Source organism: Gracilinanus agilis, chromosome 1 (genome assembly GCF_016433145.1).
Source record: "Gracilinanus agilis isolate LMUSP501 chromosome 1, AgileGrace, whole genome shotgun sequence".
NCBI lineage: Eukaryota > Metazoa > Chordata > Mammalia > Didelphimorphia > Didelphidae > Gracilinanus > Gracilinanus agilis.
This window is the reverse complement of record NC_058130.1, coordinates 756,462,703-756,478,471: the sequence shown is the minus strand read 5'-3', so window position 1 is coordinate 756,478,471 and position 15,769 is coordinate 756,462,703. Positions and strand designations below refer to the sequence as shown.

Sequence of the window (15,769 nt, the reverse complement as noted above, 5' to 3'; positions counted from 1 at the left end):
ATACTTTCTTAGCATACTTTCAAATATATCCTCAGACACTTAGGTGTCTGTGATGTCATTTAATCCCCCTTGCTCAGCCCTTACTATTAGTCTGTCTTAGAACCAATATACAGCATTGATTCTAAGGCAGAAGGTAATGGTTTTAAAAACAAAACAAAACGAAAAGTTAGCATACTTCTTCCTCCCTTTATGTTTTTCTTTTTAAAAAATATTTTTAAACCCTTACCTTCTGTCTTAGAACCAAGGCAGAAGAGTAGTAAGGGCTAGGCAATGGGCATCAAATGACTTGCCCAGGGTCACACAGCTAGGAAGTGTCTGAGGCCAGATTTGAACCCAGGACCTCCCGTCTCTAGGCCTGGCTCTCAAATTAACAGATAAGGTATTTTAAAAACCAAATTTAAAAAAGAAACAGTTGAAGGGATAGCGAAGGTAGCCCAGTAGATAGAGTGCTATACCTGGAGTTGGGAGGTTCTGGGTTTACATCTGGCCTCAGATATTTCCTAGCTGCGTGACCCTGGTCAAGTCACTTTACTCCCATTGCCTAGCTCTTAACCACTTTTCTTAGGATTGCTACTAAGGCAGAAGGTAAGGGTTTCAAAAAACAAAAATTAGTCAGTGAATTAGCAAACATTTATTTGTCACTTTCACTGACTCTTGAAGGAGTTTATTCTAATGAGGGAAATATAAATACATATATACATATATATGGAATTAATAGAGTACTAGGCCTGGAGTCAGGAATACCTGAGTTCAAATCCTTCCTTAGATTTTACTAGCTGTGTAAGGAGGGAAGAAGGTGCTAGAAGGCTATAGGAGGTATTGTTTGAAAGGAATTATTAAAAGAAAGGAATTCTAAAGAGGCAGGGGTGAATGGGAATAAATTAATTTTTCGAGTGTCTGTGTGGGTTGATATGAGCAAATCCATGCTTAATGAAAAGTTACTTTGGCTGCTGTATGAAAAATAGACTAGAATTGTGGCAGACTGGAGACAAGGAAATCAATTTGGAGGTTTTTGGAATACTCCAGATCAGTGATTCCCAAAGTGGGCGCCACCACCCCCTGGTGGGTGCTGCAGCGATCCAGGGAGGCAGTGATGGCCACAGGTGCATTTATCTTTCCTACTAATTGCTATTAAAATTAAAAAAAAATTAATTTCAGGGGGCTAAGTAATATTTTTTCTGGAAAGGGGGCGGTAGGCCAAAAAAGTTTGGGATCCACTGGGCTAGATGAAGGAAGGTGCATGCCAGAATTAAGATTGTGGCTCTGCCAGTGAAGAGAAGAGGTTGACTAGAATTGTTATATAGGTACATATGACAGAGTGGTCTTTTTTTTTTTTTTTTTTTTTTTTTATCATAGGCATTTTTATTAACAGACCATTAGAAAAACAATCATAGTAGAGACCTTTAGTTCATTCTTCTAATAAGCCTGTTGATCTGGTCTTCCCTGTTACCAGCATCTCCACCTTCCACAAAATGTGTAGTCTTTTTCTTCATTCCACCCCGTGGAGATGATAATTTGAAGGGCCACAGGAAGTTGTTGGCGGCTTTGAAGTGCTTGCCAACAGTGTAGATCTCATGGATCAAGTCCTCCATGCAGATAATTCCATATTTACCAAGAGACTTTGCAATAAGGGCATTATCAGTCAGGGCAATTCTCTGTTTCTTGATCTTGCCATAACCCCGTTTGTAAATCAAGTCATTCACAGACTTCAGGTTGGGGTAACCCCATGCAATATATGGTTCCACAATCCTCAGCATGTTAATTGAAGCCTTGTTAAGCTTAACAAATGTGCCATTGAAGATCTGGCGAAGACGAAGAAGCTGCAACACTTTGCGGACCTTTGGGCTAACACCATTGATCCCTCTGATTCTGATCACAAAAGCCAACTTGGGTTCAGCAGGTACATAGTAGTTGCCAGCTTTGCGTGCCATTCTAGCCAGCCGGATTTCGCTTCTGTACATCTGTCTATACTCCTTGTGATAGGCTTTAGCTTTTTCATAGATTACTTTTCTCCGTATCTTTCGAAGCTTTTTTATAGCCATCTTCTTCTTCAAGCGTTTGGCCTTCAGTATTGCAAAGGCCTTTCGCTTTTTCAGAAGGGATTCTGGAACAGATGGTAGCTTCTTCTTTTCTTCTGTGCCCGCCATGATTCCAGCCTGGGAAAAGCAAGAGTGGTCTTTTTAATAACTTCCTTGCTACTGTCTTCAATGGATCTCTCCCTAGACTGATAAATGCCTAGACTCATTCTCAATAGTTAGCATACTTTCAAATATATCCTCAGACCCTTAGGTGTCTGTGATGTCATTTAACCCCCCTTGCTCAGCCCTTACTATTAGTCTGTCTTAGAACCAATATACAGCATTGATTCTAAGGCAGAAGGTAATGGTTTTAAAAACAAAACAAAACGAAAAGTTAGCATACTTCTTCCTCCCTTTATGTTTTTCTTTTTAAAAAAAATTTTTAAACCCTTACCTTCTGTCTTAGAACCAAGGCAGAAGAGCAGTAAGGCCTAGGCAATGGGCATCAAATGACTTGCCCAGGGTCACACAGCTAGGAAGTGTCTGAGGCCAGATTTGAACCCAGGACCTCCCGTCTCTAGGGCCTGGCTCTCAATCCACTGAGCCACCCAGCTGCCCCCCCACCTTTATATTTTTCTTAACCAGTGATTTAGAATCCTTGTCTACCAGTGTACAAATCTTGTTTCCCGTTCTTTTACTCCCTTCCAACTCCAGCACTGAAACTTGGCTTCCTTCTTTTGGTGACTTTGCTTCTCTGGCTCTTTTTCAAGCCTTGGCTATCCTTTCTCTCTTCCCTTAATAATTGGTTGTGGTAAAGGAATCACAATATTCCCTGCTCCCCATTAACTCTAACAGATATTGCCTCTGTCACCATCACTCAACAACTTCTCCTTTTGGCTTACTCCATACAACTTTTGTTTCCCAATCTATATCCTTTTGTTCGCTTCCTTAAAGAATTTCGTGCCTAGCTTCTAGTCTCTCTGTACCCCAATTCTTGTGCTCACTAGCATCCATTGATGTTCCCTCAAGTCTTCTGACTTTCCCTCTTGATAACTTATTCTACCATATTCCTGTAGATATTCCAGAATGGTCATTGGATTTGTAATCTTGAACATAACCCACAAGGAATCTGCCTCTTTCCTGTCTAGTGCTCCTTTTCAGTCTTCTTTTTGCTGCATTTTTACCTGTGTTGAACCTGCTAATAATGATGGGTATCCTCCATGGTTCTCCTTTGTGCCCTTGTCTCTCTTTCCTATGTAATATTTTGCTCTTATAAGTTCTCATGGATTCAATAATCATCTCTAGGCTGATGATTCTTAGATCTATGTATACAACCCTAATCTTGCTGTTGACCTCCAGTTCTGCGTTTCTAACTGCTTATCTGGCATCTTAGACTCAGAGTATTTAAAAGTGAACTGATTATCTTCTCCCTCTTCCTAACTTCGCTGTTTTGAAGGAGTATACCAATATCCTCCCAGTTAACCTTGACTCAAAACCCGAGTGTCGTTCTCAACTCTATATTTTCTTTCACCTTTCATATCCAGTCTATTGCTAAGTAATGTTTCTGCCCTCATTAACATCTCTCTTCTACCCTCTTCCCATCTCTCTGACAGCTGCCCACTCTTTTGGTATAGACCAGCGAAGGGCAAACTTTTTAAAGAGGGGCCAAAGGAAAGGAAATGCTCCTCTGTCAGTCTGTTTCTAAGGCAACTCTTTCGAAGTTTCATTGTATTGAATCCTACTCATTGTATTCGTCAGATTAGGAATAGGATCATACTGAAATAGAACATTTCAGGGGGCCTGCATCTGGCCCACCAGGCCGTAGTTTACCCATCACTGGTTTAGGGTTATCCCTTACCTATTGCAGGAATTATGTTCCCGAGACCCCTGCAATAGGTGAAAATCTACAAAGTGGCATATTATATTTATTTTAGTATATATTTTTAAAGATTTTATAAACCCTTTCCACTCTCCTGTAAAGCGATGGGCAACCTTTTGAGCTTGATGTGTTAAAATTGACGAAAAAATCAAACATAGCTCAGGTGTTGTGTCACTTTGAGAAAAAAAACATAATTTCGTGGTATTTATAGTTTAAATAACAAAAATGTATAATTATAATATATAACGCTATTTAATAAACCAAAATAGATAAGTTAATATAGGTAGAATTGTTCTCTATAGTGCACAGAGTGTCTACACTACACTACAGCAAATGTTTCATCCTCGGCAGGTGGCCCCAAACTTCTCTGCATGCAGCCACATGTGTGTGTCATCAAAAATGGCACTGACATGTGTGTCAGGTTTGCCATCACTGCTATAGTCAGTGGGCCAATCAGCACCCACAATACAGAACACAGTGCTGTGGTTGGTCGTCTTTCATTCCATCAGCCAGTAGTATGCAGAGATAAGTATAACCCCGTGATACAGAATTAGATTTTTTTTTAAACCTGCAGTACAGTGAAGCTGTGATAAGTAAACTCTGATATAGTGAGTGACGACTGTATAACCTTGTGGGTGGTCTCTCTGCCTCAAGTTTCTACCCACCACAGTACAATTCCCCCCTCCCCCCCCCCCCCCCCCATCAAATTGGTCTTCTTCTGTAAGGTCAGTTTGGCCATGTTTCCCACACTTGAGTCTGTGCCCACATGCATGATCCCATTCATTTAGAAGATGATGCAGTGAATAGAGCTCAGGGCTTGGATTTCTGCCTCAGATATTTACTGGTTGTGGGATCTTGGGCAAATAATTTAACTTCTGCCTCAGTTTCCTCATCTATAAAATAGGAATACTAATAGAGGTAATAGGATTAATCACATCTACATCTTAGGGTAGTTGTGAGGACCAAATGAGACAATATTTGTAGAGTACTTTGTAAACCTTAAAGAACTAAATAAATGTTAGTTATTTATCAAATCCAGTTACTCCCAAAAGCCTCCAAAATAAAATATTTTATCTTTTTCCCTTACAACCTGGCTGTCTGCTACTCTTCTAGTCTTTTTATACCTTACTCCAGTCCTTTTCCACATGTAGTCATACTGGCTTTCTTGCTTTTTGTTTAAGAAGAAATTCTATTTTCAGACTCTGCATCTTCCTTGGCTGTTAATTGTGCCTAGAAGAGTGCTTTCTTTTTTCATTTCTGTTTTCTGGATCCCTTGAATTCCTTCAGGTTGAAGCTCAAATCCCACTACTTAGAAGAAACTTTTCCTGATGCCGTTGAATGCTACTGCTTCCCTGCTATTACCTCCAATTTATCCTGTTTCTATCTTGTTTGTAAATTACTATTTGCATATTGTTTTCCCTGTTAGATCGTGAACTCTCCTTGATTGAGCTGCTTTTTTGTCTTTCTTTGAATTCCTAATTGAATTGAAAAATTTGAAACTTTAGATACTTGGAACACTGTGTCTGATAGCGCATTCTTTATAAATAAATAAATGCTTGCTGACTTAACTTGACAGTTCAGCCTGTCTTCCTTCTCAAACTAGCCTCATCAAAGACAAAAAGTTTTCATTGGTATTCTGTAACCTCTCACTTAACTTTTGACTTAATTTCAAATGGATTATTAAATATTTTTAGTTTCTAATTTTTTTGTATTCTATTGAATTTTTAACACATATTAAATCTTTTTAGGGGCCGAAGCAGTGGCAAAGGACTTCCTCAGTCTACGGTAAGTAAACATGAATAAACTTCTCTCCTTTTATCTTCCTTGAAAAAGGCCTTCGGGTCACAGATTTTGTTAGTTTTAGGGTAGGATTAAGTCATCTATGAAGATAGAAGACACCATTGGCTTCGATAATTAAGTGAGCTGTCTCAATATTAATAAATTTACCTTTAACAAGTACAAATTATTATTATGAGAAATATTAACACAATTTGATGGAGTAAAGTAGCAGCTCTCAGGGTGATGGAGTAGCCCAGTAGGTAACAGAGTAGCAACTCTAGCTGTAGAGTAGCAGCTTCTTCTCTTTGCATCAGGCATATTTACCAGGGTCTGGAGACTAGTCATCTCCCATTCTAGAGAAATCTTCACCTTTTCTGAAAACCCTGGAAAATGAACATGACCAAATTTAGGTGGAAGTATTTTGGGGTTTGACATGTATGTAATAGGGAATAAAAAATGTGTGCAGGTTAGGGGGATTCTTCTGGAATACCAGAGTCCCTCCCAGTGTGCAGGTCTCTTCTCCATCATCTACCTTGTCATCATTTGTCAATGTGGGAGAGGTCTTGCTGGGTGGGGAGTTCAGGGTGGGATGCTGTACATTGGATAACCACTATAGATAATTGTATCTTACAGGTCTAATCTAAAATATATATAGAACAATATGAGTAATTAATAAAATGGATTAGGCACAAAGCTGATCCCCAATATAGAATATTGCAGATCTAGTATATAGAATGGGTAACTGATCAATCTATAATTCATGCTTGATTAATGTGAAACTACATATTTTGCAGTTGATGTTTAACTAATGCTAACTGGTGAGAAATGCAAGATTTCAGAATATGAGGGTCTTGTTCACATTACTACCTCCTCACTGCTTACTGTCTTCCCTCATCAATATCTAACACTGAATTCATTTGTGCAGATTTGCTTGTGAATATGTGAGCTTCCATTATTCTTTAATAAAGCAAGAACCTTGATTTTAATTTATAATCTAAGTAAAATTTTCTGAACTTTATTATAATTGATAAAAATACACAAATATAGCTTTATAATTACTCTTTTTACATTCCAGATTTCTTTTGATGGCATCTATGCAAATATGAGAATGGTTCATATACTTACATCAGTTGTTGTAAGTTTTCACAATATTTCTTAAAATTGTGTTTTCAGTGAAAAGATACTTGAAATGATTACTTTATCTGGATCTTCTTTAAGGAAAAGTGATAGTGATGTTCATCAAGGCAGTTTGAAAGTGAATTAGATTAGAAGTACTATGTATAAAGCAGTATATAAAGTATTCTAAACCTGATGTCTTCTTTATACTAAGGTTGGCATTTGGTATTCTTTAAAGTGGTTCACATTCTCCTATCCCTGATATTGCCAGATTAAAATAAATTTAAATTGAAAGTATGAGTATTTAAACTGACAAAAATTCTGTGAATTTAGAATTGTCTTAAAGTATATTCTTTGTATCTCATTCGTTCAGTAAGGTCTACAAAATATTCTTCCCCTACCCCAAAATTGCACCAAAATCTTTTATGTAAAAGGCTGACTGGACAGAACTCCAGGCTTAGAGATTAGAGGTCTGAGTTTAAATCTAGCCTCAGACACTTCCTAGTTGTGTGACCCAGGGCAAATCACTTAACCTGCATTGCCTATCCCATACTGTTCTTCTGCCTTGAAACCAATACATAGTATTGATTATAAGAGAGAAGGTAAGGGTTATTTTTAAAAAAATTCTTTTATGTAGTATGATAGATTTTATTGAGTTACTGCTTTTGAAACATGTAAATGAGATAAAAGTAGTCATATGTATTGATTACATAGGTACCTTCTTTGATTTTTTTATTTTCTGTTTTTAGGGATCCAAATGTGAAGTACAAGTGAAAAATGGAGGTGTATATGAAGGAGTTTTTAAAACATATAGCCCTAAGGTAATGAAAAAAAAGATTATTTTCCATTTTAAGTTTTTTTTTGAAACACTAATTTCTAGACTACTATGCATTTGTGGTATTGTTTCTTAATTGAAAAATATTGAGTTGTAATTAAGATTCTTGAATTTAGTAGTTTATAATTTTTGATCTTTGACCTTCCTGGGACTATTCGATAGCATCATGGATAGTACTGTACTTGAATCTGGAAGCACTGAATTCCTGCCTACTGCTTCTGACACTATAGCTGTGTGATCCTGGGCATGTTACTTTTTTTTTTTATGTTCTAACTCAGAATCCTGTTATTAAAATGTACTTATTCATAACATTGTGCTAAAAATCTTCTTGTGGTCTCTCAGTCTAAGAACTTCACTGAAAAAGTTGATTTTGTATTTTCCAGGGCACTAGCTCTGTAAGTGAATGAGTTGATTCTGATGCCTGGTTCCTTTCCTTGCTGTTTGATTCATTATGAATCTAAAGTATATGCCTCTGAAATGTGTAAATGCCTGCTGTAAATTAAGCTTGACTGACAAAAAAATCCTCTCCTTTACCCTGAATGTGAGTTGTGATTTATACTCACAATAATCCAGGAGCTTCTTGACTGAGATGTCCACTTGGGTTGGGGTTGGGGTGGGAGGCGAGTCTTCTAGTCAGTCAAAATCTGGCTGGGTCTTGGGCATGTTACTTTTAACAGAGCCCTTTGCTTCGGATTCCTCATTTGTAAAATAAGTAGAGTAAGTAATAGGGGTTTGCTTCATAGTATTTCTAGGGATCAAATGAGATAACATGTAAAGCGCTTTGAAAATCTAAAGGCGCTCTACGAATACTATTACTATTTTCCATTTTTGATGCTATGCTACTGAGTTTTGCTTGTATACCTTAAATAAATTTTATTGTTTTAATTCTTGTCTGTTGTCTTATGCCAGAAGTATCAGTCTCCCAAACCAGCCAAACTTCTGAGTGCTGAAACCAGATTAAAATGTAATTGGGAAATGTTAAATAACCAAAAATTACAGTACAACATAGACAATATTAATTTGTGATTTTTTAAAGTTAATATTTCACCTATGGGGATCCTTTTTTTTTTTATAATTTTTTTTATTTTAAACCCTTAACTTCTGTGTATTGACTTATAGGTGGAAGAGTGGTAAGGGTAGGCAATGGGGGTCAAGTGACTTGCCCAGGGTCACACAGCTGGGAAGTGTCTGAGGCCAGGGGATCCATTTTTTATTTGAGTTTTGACACCTTTGATCTAATGCTACTTTATTAAGACCCATTTTAATCGTTTGACCCTATAATTTCAAAATTTAACTATTACAAGTTCAGTATCAAAACCAAAAAAAGTATAGTGAGAGGAGCAGCTTAGGGGAGGCTCAGTGGATAGAGAGTCAAGCCAGGAAATAGGTGGTGCTGGGTTCAAATCTGGCCTCAGAGACTTTCTAACTATGTGACTTTGGGCAAGTCACTTAACCCCAATTGCCCAAACCTTACCGTTCTTGGATCCCATACTTTGTATGGATTCTAAGACAGAAGATAGGATTTTTTTTAAGAAAAGGTATTGTGAGAAGACCATTAAATTTGTAGTCAACAGAATTTCAATGTTGGACCATTTAATCTAACCTATTTCTGGTAAGTAATCCTCTAGCCTTTGTTTTAAGGCAAGAACAACACATTATTTCCAGGTAGTTTGGGAAACAAAAGGCACTAGCATTTGGGAATTAGGAAAGGCTTTATGTAGAAGAGTTGAGCTAAGTCCCAAAGGAATTAAGAGATTTTGTGAGCTAGATAAGAGGGGATAATACATTTCAGGCTTTGGAAAATAGTTTAAATACATAGAAATAAGTAATGGAGCATCATCTATCAGGAACATCAAGAAGGACAGTTTTCCTAGATCGTAGACTGTGGGAAATGGAGTAATATATAATGAGACTAGAAGAATAGAAGAGGGTCAATTTGTGAAGAGCTTTATATGCCACAGGAGTTTATATGATCCTAGAGATAATAGTGGAGTTAAGAGTTGGGAGTGACAGTGGTCATCTCTTGTTTAAGGATGATCACTTTGGCTCCTGTAGGAGACCATTTTAGTAGAGAAGATGGTGGTTGCATGAGTAGTGAGAAATGTGGAGTTGGAAAAGAACAAAATTTAGCAATTGATTGGGTATGTTGAATGAAGGAGTTTAGATACAGGTAGGTTTTGGGAGGAAAGATAATGAAATCAAATTTAGTTGTATTGAGCTTGAAGAATCTGCGGGATAGTCTGAAATGTCTAATAGTTTGAATGGAGGTCAGGAGAACAAGAGAAGGGAGAAAAGTTCAATGAAAAAACATCAACAAACCATTTAAAAAATTTCAAAGAAGCATGAAAAATAAAGCAGTTTATAACTACCTAGATGAGATTATTTACCCTTGGATATATTTAAGATGCCAAAATTATATGTGTAGTAGGATTTCACAGTTCCTTGTACTGTCCTGTGTTGTTCTTTGTGGTTCTTTTTATTTAATTTAATAATTCAGCTTATTTAATTAATTTAATTTAGAGTATTTTTCCATGGTTACATGATTCATATTCTTTCCCTCCCCTCTTCTCACCCCCTTCCTGTAGCCAACGAGCAATTCCACTGAATTTTATGTGTATCGTTGATCAAGACCTATTTCCATATTATTGATATTTGTAGTAGGGTGATCATTTAAAGTCTACATTCCCAATCATATCCCCATCAAACCATGTGATAGAGCAATTGTTTTTCTTCTGTGTTTCTGCTCCCACAGTTCTTTCTCTGAATGTTAATAGCATTCTTTCTCTTAAGTCCCTCAGAATTGTCCTGGATCATTGCATTGCTGCTAGTAGAGAAGTCCATTACATTCGATTATGCCATAGTGTATCAGTCTCTGTGTACAATGTTCTCCTGGTTCTGCTCCTTTCACTCTGCATCAGTTCCTGGAGGTTGTTCCAGTTCACATGGAATTCCTCCAGTTCATTATTCCTTTGAGCACAATAGTATTCCATCACCAACAGATACTATAATTTGTTCAGCCTGTTCTTTGTGTTTTGAAGTATTTATGAATGTTAATGACTGATAATTCACAATTTAAAAAGTAAGAACAACTTTTAAACATAATCTCTATTATGTTAACAGTGATTGATTATAGGATATTCACTGGTCACTTTAGCTGGAATTTACTCACTAATAATCCTTGATTTATAGAAATCTGTCTCTTTATCTTTTCTCTATCTCTGACTTTTTCTTTTCTTTTTTTCTTTTTTTTTTTTACATTTTAGTAACAATTCTTAAGACTGAAGAGTACCATGCCCTCTGTTGTTTCCTTACAGAGGTCTGTTGAGGAGCCAACATGAGTATTGTTATATGTTTGGTAAACTAAAAATTGCCATGTAGATGGCAGATAAGTTTTTCACTCTGTATTATTTTCTTTTAGTCTTACTCAGGTGGTAACAGGAAGAAACTAATAAGGATCAGGACCCCTTTTAAATGTTTAAAACTTTTTGATGAGATTTTTTTTTTTTTGGAGGAGGGTTGTTTTTTTAAATGGTAGCATGAACTGCTCTTCCATTTAGATATTGAGCCAGTAGATCAGACTACTCACCAGAAAGTATTTGAATTTTCTTGTTCTTTTGAGGTAGGTTGATTAGCCAGTCTTTAAAACCTTAGTCCCCTTTCTACACCCATGGTAAAGTGCTTAGTATTATAAAATCTAGCTATAATTTTATTTATAACAGGCATTTTTGTACTTACCTGTTTTCAATTTTAGTGTGATTTAGTGCTTGATGCTGCTCATAAGAAAACTACGGACTCCAGCCCTGGGCCAAAGCGTGAAGATATCGTGGAGAGGATTTTGTTCAAGTGTTCTGACTTTGTCGTGGTACAGTTCAAAGATATGGACTCCAATTATGCCAGAAGAGGTAGGTTTAAGTTGGTGCAAATAGCAGCACATAACTGAGGAGTGTTTTTTCATCTTTATGAGGTTTTTTCACCAATTTGGTATTTAGAAAACTTTGTAAGATTTAAATTAATATCCAACAATCCAATAATTATATTTTTATAAAGTTTATTAATCACTTGAAGTAGAAGGAATAAAAGGGAAATAGAAGTCACAAAAACCTAATTATCTAACAAAATTAAGACCAGGTGAATAGTCTCCTACCTCATGCCACCTCCACAAGATGTAATCAGGGCAAGAGAGAGAGAGAGGTGGGGCTACACAAAACTTATAACCTCCTTACGTTAGCACATGACGTGAGAAGAGTGGGGTGCTGGGAATTGTAGTTTTTGGGGTAACAGATTCTAATTACACAATCCCCACTGTGATTCCCATGGAAAACAAGCATGTAGAAATCTCCCAGATTTACATGCCTAGTTTCCCCATGGAATCAGTACACATAATCAAATTGTATATCTAAAAGATCTATAACTAGAGGTACACAAAATATTGCATTTTCTAAGGGGACATTACAATAATTTGGGGATAAAAGGGAAATAAAAGAGAAAGAGAACAAAACCAAAGATTACTAGGTACATTGATAAAAAACCAATTAGGGGGCAGTCCCCTTTAGCATAAGAGTGTACATACAAAATAAATGTGTTTAACCCCCTGTAGTTCAATTTCGCTACATCCCAAAGTTTATTTTGGATCTTTCGGTGCAGTGTGAGGTTTCTGCAGGCATCTCCATGCCTCCTTCTCCAACCAGTTCACTTTCTTGATTCAGGGAGTCTATTACTGCCATTATTCCAAAATGTGGCAGAGGAGCACAGAAAAAAACAAACAAACTTCTGTACTGCTGATGAAAACCTTTTGGGTCTAAAATGTCACCAAGAATCTAGATCATTTTGGTGGAAGGGTAGAGTAAGCTGAAGAGTTACAAATATATATATCCCATCCATTGCAATGTGGAGGCAAGAAATACAATAGTGAAAATCACTTCTGATATCTCATTCATTACATTCATTGCGCTTTACTTCATCTACCTTTTGTTACAAACAACTCAAAGGAAGGCAAATGATCAGTCAGAGGTAGTGATGCTCTAGATATCTTAAAAAAAAAATCATTGATGAAGATCCCTTAAAATCAATTAAAATTTTTAGGTCATTAAGTTCTCCAAAGGGTGTATACAGGTTGAAACCAGTTTGATGGAGTCCATCTATCATCATCTATGTGACAGTTAACAAAGGCAAAAAGGAACAAAAATACGCTTAGGCAACATGTGACCTCGATGGATCTGATGACAAAACCCAGTATCCATAAGGACCTATAGTTTTGCCACAGAAAAGGGTTTGTGCAAGTTGTTTATGGAATTTTACAATGGTATTTTCTCCAGTCCAGTCATAGGGGGATGGTACAAATAAAGACAATGTAACAGCACATATAACTAATGGCCAAAACACAGTAACTTAAAATGATTCAGTATAACAGAATATATTAGATTAGGTTAATACGTGAACTAAAAAGACAAAATTAAAATTCAAAACAATCAATCAGGAAATACAATATATGTGACAGGATGCAGGCACTAAATTCAAGAGACCTTTTCCCCAATTCCAATAGCTGTGTTACAGAGACCTCTTCACTATTTGGAGGGGAACAAACTAGAACAGTTAGCAATGGTGTCTGAAAAGCTTTAAGGTTCCTTCCCCTCCCGAGTATCTAGATTCCTTTGGTCACTCATCTGTGATTTGCCATACCTGCACTGGGCAATGTTGACAAACCCTATATTGGGTGTGTTGCAGAGACTGGGCAGGTCAAAATGGCAAGGGGATGTAGGGAGATGAATCCATCCATCCCCCCCCCCCCCCCCCCCGTGAATGTCAGGATTATGTCAAGCTATTCACAAGGACCAGTACACCCAGGAATAGTAGTAAAAAAAGAGACCTCGAAACTTTTAGCTGTATGAGCTCTGCAATGCTCTCCCAGAATGGGAACTGTTTGAGATAGGCAGGAAAACTGGACCATGCTTGCAGTTCTACTTATTAAATTGGTTGTAAATCTACTTCCTTTTAGTAGGTGGCCTAGTATGTATTGGCTAGAAGTAAAGACCTCACAAGGCTAGTAGATAGAGACATGCCCCAATCTGCCTTTGAATGGAGGGCTTTAGCCCAAGGCTGAGTTAGTAAGGGAAAACAAAAGCTTTCTCTTTTAGGCACAGTGAAGTTAAAAACTCCTTGGAACCACTTAGCTGAGCTGGTTTGGGAGAGCAAAAAGGGTTTTTAAGTGGCTATCATGCTTGAGACCCATGTGGGGGTTTAGGAAAGGCTGGCTGTAAAGAGAGAAAACTTCTGGGAGTAAGATAAAGCTAAACTTTCTCAATTTAGCCCAATAATTAATATCTTCTAATAACAATAACAACAACAAAAAAAAGCCAGAGCTAAAATTATTAATTTCCTCCAACACTCCAGGATTCTGGGCTGTGAGATGCTAGCTTTCCCTAGGTGAAAGAAGTCAGGAGGATTAGAGGCTAATTGTACACAAAACAAAACAAAACAAAACAAAACAAACAAACAAACAAAAAAAACCCAACAACCTGCTCTACAAGGTCCCAATGAACAATGCACTCAGCTGGTAGCAATGTAACGGAAAGAGAGATTTATATTTTACCAGCCACCCAGAAAGTAGCTCAGGTCGGCTTGCAGGAACTCCCAGCTTGTGTGTTCAAGAGTCAAGGTGGAGGCAGAAGCAGGCTAGGCAAGGACCCCCTAAACAGTTATCAAGGGAGGTAGAAGCAGGAGCAACTCGAGTACCCTGGGGTTGAGTGGGTGGCATGCACAAGGCCTCGGCAGGAGAGAAATTCAGTTTTTCAAAATTTATCTACTCTCTGTTCTTTATTCAAAGGCTTTCTTAAAAGAAAATTAAGGATTCTTTATCCCTTCGTGGTTGCCAAAAAGTAGGATTTAAATTAATATCTAATATTCTCAAGTATTTTATAAAGTTTATTAATAGTCGCTTGAAGTAAAGGAATAAAAAGGTAATTATCTCACAAAACAAGGCCATGTGAGTAGATTCTCCTGTCACTCACCTCACATCACCCTCCCAATTGGGATCACAGGAAGAGAGAGTGAGAGGCGGGGCCGCTACACAACATTTATAAAACTCCCTACATCAGCATGTAATGTGAGAAGGAGAGTGGGGTGCTGGGAATTGTAGTTTTTAGGGTAACGGATTCTAATTACACAATCTTGAGACAAAATTTAATCATTTTAATTTACTCATATTTACATACATTTACATACATTTAATCACTCTTGGTAGAACATACATTATCTTAAATTATTTCACTTGGAACCATACTATTCTTTTTTGTTATATATTAAAAAGTTTTTGAAGTGTATACTTTTAATTTTCTATGGTTTTATAGCTTGCCATAAGTCATTTAATATGTTGCTGTACTGACAAAGTTTGGTAAAATCAACCAATGTAGGAAGGAAGATTGGCAGAGTAGTTGATGAACATTCTGCCTATCAGAGAGGAAGTATAGGTCTCTTGAATAATTTAGTCCAATACCTGTGTCCATTGAGGTCCTGGTAATTTATTGTTTATAATAGCAAATAGAGATTTGCCAGGCTGATTAGCCTTTAGTAATGTAGAGAAAAGATCTTAAGGGCAGTTGTCAAATGTGAGTTTGAAAATCATTGTGTTTTTTGGTTCTTTAAAAATTAATAAATTTGGGGGAAGCTGGGTAGCTCAGTAGATTGAAAGCTAGGCCTAGAGACGGGAGGTCCCAGGTTCAAATCTGGCTTTAGATGCTACCCATGTGATCCTGGGCAAGTCACTTAATCACTGTTGTCTAGTCCTTACTACTCTTCTGCCTTGAAACCAATCCATAGTATTGATTCTAAGGTGGAAGGTAAGGACAATCAGTCAAATCAGTAAAGAAATTTTATTATTGCTTACTAAAACTAATGAACAGGTAATTTTCAGAGAAATCAAAGCTATTAATAGTCTTGGGGGAAAATGCTCTCTAAATCATTCATAATTAGAGAAATGCAAATTAAAACACTTGAGGTATTACCTAACATCAATCAGATTGAGCAAAGAAAAATGAGTTCTTGAGGGAATTTGGAAGAGAAGGGATACTACTACATGATTGGTGGATCTGTGCTTAAATATACTAGGGAGTTTTTGGGACACCACTAAAATTTTTAAAGGAAAAA

At 37.0% G+C, this 15,769-nt stretch overlaps 2 protein-coding genes across 6 annotated transcripts in view; one reads left to right on the top strand and one right to left on the bottom strand.

The window, feature by feature from the left end:
* Positions 1-1,353: 1,353 nt before the first annotated feature.
* Positions 1,354-2,151, bottom strand: LOC123232359 (60S ribosomal protein L7). The gene has a single exon (XM_044658787.1). The coding sequence runs from the start codon at positions 2,145-2,147 to the stop codon at positions 1,404-1,406; it is 744 nt and encodes a 247-aa protein (XP_044514722.1). The 5' UTR covers positions 2,148-2,151; the 3' UTR covers positions 1,354-1,403.
* Positions 2,152-5,656: 3,505 nt separating this feature from the next.
* ATXN2 (ataxin 2) overlaps positions 5,657-15,769 on the top strand; it is an 80,654-nt gene continuing 70,541 nt past the window's right edge. For 3 of the 5 annotated variants that reach the window (XM_044673538.1, XM_044673555.1, XM_044673522.1), the window contains exons 1-4: positions 5,657-5,682; positions 6,752-6,811; positions 7,542-7,613; positions 11,379-11,529. In XM_044673538.1, the coding sequence (XP_044529473.1) occupies positions 6,779-6,811; positions 7,542-7,613; positions 11,379-11,529 (256 nt within the window). In that variant the 5' untranslated portion in view covers positions 5,657-5,682; positions 6,752-6,778. Of the gene's footprint in view, positions 5,683-6,751; positions 6,812-7,541; positions 7,614-11,378; positions 11,530-15,769 lie in introns of those variants that run through there. The other 2 variants (XM_044673530.1, XM_044673546.1) reach the window with 2 other exon arrangements.

Excerpts from the sequence above, each read along its gene's own strand:
- LOC123232359 (XM_044658787.1), bottom strand. The coding sequence starts at position 2,147 with ATGGCGGGCACAGAAGAAAAGAAGAAGCTACCATCTGTTCCAGAATCC.